This window comes from Ornithorhynchus anatinus, chromosome 8 (genome assembly GCF_004115215.2).
Source record: "Ornithorhynchus anatinus isolate Pmale09 chromosome 8, mOrnAna1.pri.v4, whole genome shotgun sequence".
Lineage (NCBI taxonomy): Eukaryota > Metazoa > Chordata > Mammalia > Monotremata > Ornithorhynchidae > Ornithorhynchus > Ornithorhynchus anatinus.
Window position 1 is genome coordinate 57954088 of NC_041735.1, and position 10614 is coordinate 57964701.

Below are 10614 nucleotides of genomic sequence, written 5' to 3' on the forward strand. Positions count from 1 at the left end.
GCACTGATGTCTAACATCTTCTAGGGTGGTTGGGACACTTTGAGGTGAGGGGAGACCTGAAACCAGGTTTGTGCTCCCTGGGGTAGGTAGTGTAATCTCTGTTTCTGAGGCAGTGGGCCCTTGAGGTCTTCAAGATGGGCAGAACTGTCACCCAACACTTAGGATGCAGTAGTGTAGCTCTGGAAGTGTAATTGTAGTAGCAGTGTATTTAACTGCTGTCTGAAATAATAATGTTGGTATTTGTTAAGCGCTTACTATGTGCAGAGCACTGTTCTAAGCGCTGGGGTAAATACAGGGTGATCGGGTTGTCCCCCGTGGGGCTCACAGTTTTTTAATCCCCATTTTACAGATGAGGTAACTGAGGCACAGAGGAGTTAAGTGACTTGCCCACAGTCACACAGCTGACAAGTGGCAGAGCCGGGTGAGAGTCACTGCTAAGCACTGGGGTAGATAACATACTAATCTGTCCTGTCCCATTAAGGGTTCACAACCTGAGAAGTGAGGCAGTGAAAAGGCCTTGCTCTTCCACTAGTGGAAAGAATGGAAAGAGCCTGTTGAATGGCCTTGGGCAAGTCACTCAACGTGTTGGGACCTCAGTTTGCCTGTAAAGCAGGGATCAAATAGATTGTGAGCCCTGTGATCTATCCCAGTCTTTACCACACAGTAAGTGCTAAATTAATGCTATATCACAATTTCTCAGGTAAGGAAGGAAACCCGGAGAAATTAAAAAATTAAGTGACCTGTCTACGATGGTGCACTGGACCTGTTGTCAAAGCTGGGATAGAATCTAGTTCTGCTCTTTCTACTAGACTATACTGCCTGTTTCTTTGGGAGTCCGTCTCATGAATCCCAATCATTCCACAGCCTTTACAGCAGCAGCTCAACAAAACCATATTACATTGCCAGTGCCAGGGGGAGGGGGACCTGTAGAGTTTAGTTGCATTGTAGAAGCTTTGATGCAGTGCTTATATTCTTTCTTCAAAAGTGATCTTTACTTCTTTGGCCTTAAGGACTTTGGCACTATTCAGCAGATTTTCTCAAACTTTTCTTTCTTGAATGCTGGTGATTAGTAAGAGACCCTTAGATAAACCTGATACCCTGGCATTGCCTATTCTCCCTTCTCCCTGGCTGTTTTCTTCCATTTTAAAATTCTTCTTTGTGCTAAAGTTGGAACTTTTCCAAAGCAACCAGATTATATTGTGGGGCGGGTGAATGAATGCATGTAGATCTGGTGAGCTTTACCTTTTCCAAAGATGCTCATTGCCTGTAATAGAATTCTCGAAAATCAGAATCTTTTAAAATGTGTTTTGTTTTTTTTTCAAATGCCTTTAGTATTGCAAGGATAGCATTTTGAAATGTTAGATTTATGAGAGCAGCAATGGCCTAATGGAAAGAGCAAAACACTGGGAGTCAGAAGTCCTGGGTTCTAATTCCTCCTCTGCCAGTTGCCTGCTGTGTGACCTTGGACAATTCACTTAACTCATCTGTAAAATGGGAGTTAAATACCTATTTTCTCTCTCTCCTTTACACTGTGAGCCCTATGTGGGAATGGGATTTTATCTGATCTGATTTCATCTACTCAGCACTTAGCGCAGGGCTTGACACCTCAGTCTGGGTGTAACTGCAAGGTAGCTTTTAATGTACAAGTCTTTTGGTAGCTTGCTGGGAGATTGAAACATCATCTTAGTCAAGAATTCTAGTTAATTAGCTCTGCATAGATCATTTGAGAGCACATATTTACAGGGAGGTGGATGTTAGTTAAGCCCTGCATTAAATTAAATTGAAGCATTTGGTGGGGCTGCAGCTTCAGCAATCCAGTCCCACGAGCTGTTATAGGGAAGATTGCCAGCTCATTGGCCTGCCTAACTAGGTACTAAAGGCAACTGCTAGAACTCCAGGAGCTGTAGCTTAATCAGCCCCCTCCCTTCTAATGATAATAATGCTGGTATTTGTTAAGCGCTTACTATGTGCAGAGCACCGTTCTAAGCGCTGAGGTAGATACAGGGTAATCAAGTTGTCCCACGTGAGACTCACAGTTAATCCCCATTTTACAGATGAGGGAATTTAGGCCCAGAGAAGTTTAAGTGACTTGCCCACAGTCACAGCTGAAAGTGGCGGAATTGGGATTCGAACCCATGACCTCTGACTCCCAAGCTCGGGCTCTTTCCGCTTCTACCTGAAGAATATTCTGAACATTGAAAACTATTATTATTATTTAAGCGCTTTTATGTCAAGCACTATTCTAAGTGCTGGGGTTAATTAGGTTGGACACAGTTCCTGTCCTAAATGGGACTCAGTCTAAGTAGGAGGGAGGACAGGTATTAAATCCCCTTTTTACAGTTTAGAAAACTGAGACACTGAGAAGTTACCCAAAGGCACACAGCAGTGAATTGGCAGAACTGGGATAAGAATCCAGATCCTCTTACTCCCAGGTTATGCTGCTTTTCTTGTTGGGTAGATGCTTTCCACAGATCGTTGACCAAAATGTCGCTCAAATTGTGAGATATCTGAAATGCCATTTGTTAGTTTAATACTGTAGAACTGCTCGCTGCCAAGCTCAGCTTTTCCTGTATTCTGAATTATGCATCTGTATTTTACTAGGCTAATCCTGACCCGAACACATGTCTTGGAGTCTTTGGCCTCAGTCTGTACACCACAGAGAGAGACCTGCGTGAAGTATTTTCTCGATATGGACCTTTGAGTGGTGTCAATGTGGTCTATGATCAGCGAACTGGACGATCAAGGGGATTTGCATTTGTTTATTTTGAGAGAATAGATGATTCAAAGGAGGTAAGTTTTTATTTCTCCATGCTATTGGCATTTATTGAGCGCCCGTTTGGTGCCGTACCCACTACCAGATGCTTAAAAGAACAGAATGCGGAAGTGGCATATTCCCAGTCCAAGAGGAATTTACACAGATAGTTTTGTATCATTTATTACTGCTCGTAGTAATAATACTGTGGATTTTTATAGGCATTCAAATACGAGCTGGGGAATTAAACAACAGTAGCAAGACACATTTTCCCTACCCTCGAATTTATCAAACATTGTGAGAAATGGACAAACATATTCAGATATTGAAAACTAAAGGAAGAACAAATCTCTTATAAGGAGGTAAAGTGCCTAGCACAGTGCCTTGCATATGACCACTCGATAAGTACAGTTGATTCATTGTATAAACACTTCAGTTTTTAAAAAAACAAACCCTACAGGGAGAAGCAATTCAGCACCCCCTAGGTGGCTTGAATCAATACTAGCAAGAACTGTAATTCTCCTAATTCAAGGCATCAAAAGGTTGAAATATTCTAAATATTGGAAATGGTATGAAGACGTGCTCTTTTTGGTATCCGCTTTGACTGTGGGAGCAGATTCCGTTTTCTTCCCCTAGGTGGCATCATTAAGAAAGGAATTCCCTGGGAATTCCATGGAAGCACTACAGTACTTTTGGACTTTAAAGTCCATGAAAGCACCTCTTTCTTGGAGGTGCTGGCTACCTGATACTGGTGGCAAAATAAATAGGGCTGATGTGGGTAGCTTCACATGTCTTTCCTTTAACAACTTTACTGCTTTGATGTTTTAAAAAGAGAAGTGCAACATTTTAGGAAGTACTATCGGTTATATTCATGAAGTTATTAATTAAACTATTTGCGACTGAGAGGTATTCCTGGGGAAAGGCAATGCTGGCCATATCCAGGACCGAGTAATTTGAAATTGAGGTGGGAATTCGGCTTTTCCAAGGCACCAGGAACAGATGTGGATTTTTCAGGGATTGCTGTGTGACGCGCACTCGTTTCTTCCATGGTGCGTGGTTTTTTATCACGCTGCAAGGAAACAAGGTCATGGTAAAGCAGGTGCCAGCTAGAAAGTTTTGCCCACTGGTGAAGACAAAGTCATTGAAGACTTTGAGTATTTGAGTATTTTAAAAGTCCAAACTTTAAAGCCAAATGTTGACTTTTTAAAGATTCATAGAAATTCTAGTGCCATGAATGTGTTGGGAAGTTTGTGGCTGGGATAATGATGATTCAGCGGCTGTATCTGTGTGAGCCCAGTGCAGGTGAACCAGGCACCGTCCAGCTGGAGCCAGTGCACACCTTGCTTTGCCAAGGTAGACAGCAGTAATGTGCTAAGAATAGTGCTGGTGTGCAGTGCAATTAAGGGAAATAGTGGAAGTAGATGGCTAATGTAAAGAGTTGCACTCATCTCGTCTCATGCCCCCACAGGCTAGGGAGGTCCCAAACAGTCTATGAAGGTATCTTCGTATCTTTTAAAAATATATATAGTAAGTGATCAGGTCCTATTTTGAAAATGTCAAGTTTAAATTGTGCATATCAGGTAATCCAAAACAAGAGGGTCACCTTGGATCAGAGGATTTAAAGGGAGCCGCTGCTGTGGATAGCGGATGCTGCTACACCTCATCATCATCAGTGGTGTTTATTGATCGCTTGTGTGTAGAGCCTGTACTAAGTGCTTGGGAGAGGACAGGATTGGTAGATATGGTCCCTGCCCATAACAAGTTTATAGTCTAGAGTGGGAGACATGTTAACATAAATATATATAATTTATAGATAGGTACATAAGTGCTGTGGGGTGAGGATGGGGGGATATTTCAGGTGGCCAAAGGATACAGATCAAAGTTCGGTCAGAAGGAGACTGGGCAAATGAGAACCTAGAAACCTTGTTTTTGTTAATCTTACGGTTAATCTAGAGCTGACTAGTTTGCCTGTGTAATTTTTGTTTCAGATGAGGTTTTTTTCAGGACTGTAATTTAGTATGCATTTATGTCTATTGATTTTCTTGTTGCTGACAAACTAATTAGAATTTGGAGAATGTATTGAAATTTTCTTACCAAGTACCAATGGCTGTTACCCTGAAAAGACATGCTATTTTTACCTTTGCATGTGTGTCGGGGGAGGGAAATCTGTTGGCAAATAGTTCGATGTCAGAGTCTCTCCCCAATAACAGTCATCACGAGTGGTATTTTTGAATGCTTACTGTGTGCAGAGCCCTATACTAGGCGCTTGGGAGAGTGCAGCTCAACAGTGTTGGTAGATGTGTACCCTACCCACAACGAGTTTACAGATGCAACCTGCGGACTGGGAGGCTCTGCAGAAGAATTCACTGTCTCACTAGTGGCTGGCTCAGTACCATTCACCCTCTGGTCCCTGGGGCACCAAGTAAGCGGGAGACGTGCAACCCATGGTGAAGTGCACGGGCTTGGGCCGTCTAGGCCCCTGTTAGCCAGGACCAATCAATCAGTTATGTTTATCGAACACTTACTGTGTGTTCTCAATAGAGTAAAATATAACAATAAACAGACACATTCCCTGCCCAGAACGAGCATGAAGAAGATCGAATGAAGAAGCTTACAGTGTCGAGGGAGAACTTACAGACATAGAGCCCTTAGTCTACAGTTTTAGTATTTTCCCAAGCGCTTTGTACAGTGTTCTGCACATAGTAAGCTCTCAATTAAAGACCATTGACTGATTTCCTGTTTCCCAGAGCAGTACTCTTTCTGCTGGACCAATAATGTCTGCTTGATTTGGAATTATTGTAGGAGTAGGGTTCTAGAAAGAACAGTATTAATATGTTTTAAAGCAGTTATTGAAATATTTGCTTTGTAGTTTTCTCTTTCACAGTTTTTCTGCACTTTAATTCACTAGGTGGCAGTGTAAGATTAGCTATAGATTGTTAATATGCTCAGGTCTATTGGACTTCTGTTGAACTGGGTCAAAAACAAATAATTGGTTGTGGCCTTTTTTGTAAAGTATGCATGTGGACCCCAGTTTATTGACTTATAGCTAGCAGTTTTTTTTAGTGGAGTGGAAGGTCTTGTTCCTGAAAAGATTTTGTTTGTGGTGGTTATACTTGTTTAGCTTGTCTAAACGTGAGACATGCGTCTATATCTGCAAAAGTGCATCACCTGGTCGAAACGTCGTTGCTCTCTTGAAAGAGTAAGTTATTGGTGTGACGGGCTGACGTCTTTTGTCATGTCTAGGATTCTCATCTTGCTGGTAAGCCCATTTACTCAGGAAAAACTCTGAGAGTTATAACACTAAGCAAGCCACACAGATACAAAATAGACCAAAAGATAGAGACCAAAAATCATGCCATTTGCCTGTCTGATGTATATTGTTGACAGTTCAGGATACAACAGGTTGAATGTTTCCAGAAGTCACATATCACACTGTGTCTTATTGGTGTAGTCTGATGGCCAGTTGATGATGTATTCGGTGATTCAGAAGATGTAATTGGTGGCCAACTGTTGAGGTTGATCGACTTTCTGAATTCAGGCATTGTAGAAGCTGGTCGGCTGCAGCGTCATTTGAGATCTGGTGCAGCAAACTGCGATTTGGGGGGAGAAAATAGGCTAACAGATATCTGTTTAGTCTCAAACCGCCATTTCACTCAGCACTAGTGGTAACTCAGAAGCAAGATGGCAGGAGGCAGAAGGACCATGAAATGGCTGCTGACTTGCGGTCACCCAACCATTTGCAACCTAAAGGAAGTGTACTCCGAAAGTCCTTCTCACCCCAGTGCTCATCTCCAGTGACAGCCCATGAACTAGAAAGTAGTTTTTCTGGGAGAGTCTGGGAGAGATTGATGGACTGCTTGCTTTCTCTACTGAGGAAGTTAAGTCTGGGAAAAGCGTGCCACTCCACACAGTGCCATACAGCACCTTTGTTGGCAAAAATGCCCTGCCTCCAGTGTTTGAAAGTTCAAAGTGGGAAGACGCTGGTGAGCAATCCTTTTCTTTAATATATTAAAAGGGTATTTGGTTGAAATGACTGATGTCTGGCTTTTTGTGTTTGCAAATGCTTTCTTTTCTGCAGGCAATGGAAAGGGCAAATGGGATGGAACTGGATGGCAGAAGGATCCGAGTTGATTATTCTATCACTAAGAGAGCCCACACACCTACCCCAGGCATCTACATGGGCAGACCTACCCAGTAAGAAATTTGACATTTCATAGGCTACAACTAACCTCATGTGGGAGTACGCTCTAAAATCAAACTAACCATCTTTATGTAGAAGCATAGTTTAGAATATGGTTTTTATTTAAACACCATAGACATTAAAGCAATTCATTTAGTTTGAATAGTGATAACTATTTTACCAGTAGGGCAGATTAGACTGCTAAAATGCTACCGAATCATTGGAAAGATGTTTTGATTGAAGTCAAGTCTTGGTAATATTCTGAATAAAATGTACGATTGGGTAAATGACCTGAAGTCTAGTGGGGAAATAAGTTTCATTTGCTCTTAATTTTTTTTCCTCCTCCCTTTTCTTCTTCCAAATGAATTGGGAAATTTGGGGGGAAGTAGAAGGATTTTACTGGTGCTCAGGCATGTTCAGTTTAAACAGGCTGTCGATGAAAGGGTTTTAGATGGGGAAATAGACTTTCTTCATCATTCAGAGCAGCTTACATTGTCGATTGAGACTAACACAGGGGAGTTGGTGTGAGTAAGAGTACCCTCTTTTTCAGTGGATGGGTTCAGGCTCTGAAAGCTGTGTAAAACTCCAGAGCAAGCAGTGCTGCCTGCATCTTCTCAGCTCCCTGTTGTGGTTTCTCATTAGATCAATAGGGCCTGGGGCAACTATTAAAAGTCATCAATTCTGGGAAGGAGTAGGAGGAAGTCTGGGTTTGGGGTATGTTGTTATAGTAGTAATAGTTTCTATCCCAGGTTTCGAGGGTTCATGGATAAATTGAGAAACTAGAAAATGACAAAATTTAAAATGTTTTCCTTTTTTCTCTATTCAAGTAGTGGAGGTGGAGGAGGAGGCGGAGGAGGTGGTGGCGGTGGAGGCGGTGGTCGACGACGTGATTCGTACTATGATAGAGGATACGATAGAGGATATGACAGATACGAAGAATATGATTACCGGTACAGGTAACAGTTTTGATACGTTTTTGTCATTATTTGAGGTAGTTTATATGTAAATTGGAAGCTAAACCCAAATTCGACGGCTTAAAATGCACGTCGACTATTCATAAACTTAGAGTTATGTCAAGCTTTCCACAGAACAAAGTGGGAACACTTGTTGAGACAGGGAAATGTTTTTTAGAATTGATCCTCTGTCACGGTGAATCACATAATCAAGGCTGAAGTGACTATATGTCAAAGTTAGTAAAATTTATGATTTCCGTCCCTCTCTGGAGAGATCTGTGACCTACTGAAAAATTTCTCTTAAGAGCAGAGAGAATTTGAGGCAAGAGGAAACAACTTAAAAATTTTTTATGGTATCCAGTGGTGTTAATAACTTAAAGCATTTACGTAGCACTTAACACTTTTCAAAACTCCGTAATCTGCGGTGAAGTAGGTTAATATTGTACTCGTTTCATCCTTAAGAAAAACAGGGTTAAGGTAAAAGAAACTTTCCAAGGATTATAATTCAGTTTTCCTGATGTCCGTAAGACATTGGTATGGCTCCATGTGGACAATGTGTAACCTTGTCAGGGGTTTCAGTGGTGGACTTTTAAATCTATAGTAAGATAAATGGTTAATGGAAGGGTAAAGAGTATGTAATTTTGTTCATTTTGTATCAACCTCATATATACTGTATGTTCATTTTGTATCAACCTTATATATATTGAGTGCTTACTGAGTGCAGAGCACTGTACTAAGCGCTTGGGAGAGTACAGTATAACAGAGTTGTGTCATCCTGATTTTAACTTTCAAACTACTACCAGTCTCCATACCTTGTGAACGTAGAACTTTCCCTCATTTATGGTTAATTTAAATGTGAAATCATTTGTAAGCAACGGTGTATCATAAGTGCTATGGGACTGATTGTGGGGTTAAAAAAAGAGTACAGATCCAGGTTCGGGGCAGGGGGGGCAGAAGGGAGCCGGAGTAAGGGAAAGAGGGCTTAATCTGGAAAGACCTCATGCAGTTGCTGTGATAAGTAAGGATCTTTAAAAATTTCTTCACAGGAGAAGATCACCTTCACCTTATTATAGCCGATATAGATCACGGTCAAGGTCTCGTTCCTACAGCCCAAGTATGTAAAATTCCTACCATGTTCTTTCTTTCTGTTTTTCTATGTGGTAGAATGTTGTCTCTACATTCTGTAACAGTAATATGGTTTAAAATTTGGAGTATACGTTTTCAGGTCATGAGGATACATTTTGTAAAGTGTGAAACAAGAGTAATATTTCAATTAGCCTGTTTTTTCTTTTCTTCCAGGGCGTTACTGATGAATTGAGAACTTGGATTTTTAAGGATCTCCTGGATTTTCCCTACCGTCTAATCTTCATCATCCCTCTAAAAAGAAACCTTTTAAAGAATGCTGGTTAATTTAGAATCTACTCCTTTTGAGTCAATAAATTGCTGTTTTCAATCCCTTTTATTCTCTTAAAAGTGTAATTGTAGTTTTGTGTATTTACACATCTTGAACAAATCTAAATGGAAATCCCAGTGTTAATACATTTTCTAAATTTGTTTTATTTCTTAAAAAAAAATTAACTCCTAGTCTGAGGAACATTTTTTTAAAGTTTGTGTTTTGTGTATATCATACACATATTATAATAGAAATCTGCATTTGCAAGTAACCTGTTAATGTTTTTGTTAAATGTTTGCCTACTTCTTTTGGAGAATTACTAGTAACATCTTTAAAACTGCTCCAAAATGACACGTTTCCGTAGTTTCAACAGGAGAGGGAGGGTGGGCAGTCATGTAGTTAAATGTAGAAATGAAGCTGTAGAAGAAAATTGTTATTCGATCATTTCTTTTGAAGAACTGTGATCCCTAAAAATTAGATTTGTGTCATAGAGCAAAAAGCTTGTGGAATCCTTCACAGCATATTACATTTGAAATATACCTATTTAACTGTGCAAATTTGCTGAAAGTGTGGTTTTTGTGTTTTTTTATTGTACTCAGTTTAAATGTTTCCTTAATCAGTGAAGGACAACCTGTATTTATTGAATATAGCAATTAGTTATATAATTTGCTGTTCATAGAAAACTCATTTGGTTATTGGGATAATGGTTAAGCAAGTTTTTAGTTTACAGTCCTTATAAGTGGCCATATGTATGGGGGAAAATGACCATATTATATAAGTCTCCTGTTTCTCAAAATAAAGTTAACTCCATTTAAATTATATTCTTTTTTATTCCTATGCACATGATTTAATGTTGCATTTCTGAAGGAATGTGAGTAGGTTGCAGTGGCTGCTTCCATTCTTTGATATTCTGATCCCCTTTCCTGCCATTTCATCTACTCTCCATCCTAGTTCTGCATAACTAGCCTATTACAATCTCTGAAAGTTCCCAAGAAAGCAACACAAACTGGCAAGAGCCCATTTAAGTAAATTGATGTGGTGATGGTGACCTGGTGGTCTAGCCTAATCTTTTAATTGAAGATCCTGTGTCCTCTACTTTGCAGTGTGTCATCTTTGCTCCTTTCCTAAATCTTCCCTTTCCATTTGTTTTTGCATCATATCATGTTGATTCTACCCCAGCACTTAATATAGTGTGCTCTGCAAACAGCAAGCACTCAATAAATACTATTGAATGAATACAGTGCTTAACAAATTTTTTATGGTATTTGTTTAGCACGCACTTTGTGCCAGGCACTGTACTGAGTGTTGAGGTAGATGACTGTGTTGGAGACCATCC

At 40.3% G+C, this 10614-nt stretch overlaps 1 protein-coding gene across 2 annotated transcripts in view; it reads left to right on the top strand.

The window, feature by feature from the left end:
- Positions 1-10096, top strand: part of TRA2A (transformer 2 alpha homolog) — a 35771-nt gene extending 25675 nt beyond the window's left edge. Inside the window, exons 5-9 of one of the 2 annotated variants that reach the window (XM_029070233.2) lie at positions 2602-2790; positions 6831-6946; positions 7760-7888; positions 8932-8999; positions 9185-10096. In XM_029070233.2, coding sequence (XP_028926066.1) covers positions 2602-2790; positions 6831-6946; positions 7760-7888; positions 8932-8999; positions 9185-9195 — 513 coding nt within the window. In that variant the 3' untranslated portion in view covers positions 9196-10096. The remainder of the gene's footprint in view (positions 1-2601; positions 2791-6830; positions 6947-7759; positions 7889-8931; positions 9000-9184) is intronic. The other variant, XM_029070234.2, reaches the window with a different exon arrangement.
- The last annotated feature ends 518 nt before the right edge of the window (positions 10097-10614 follow it).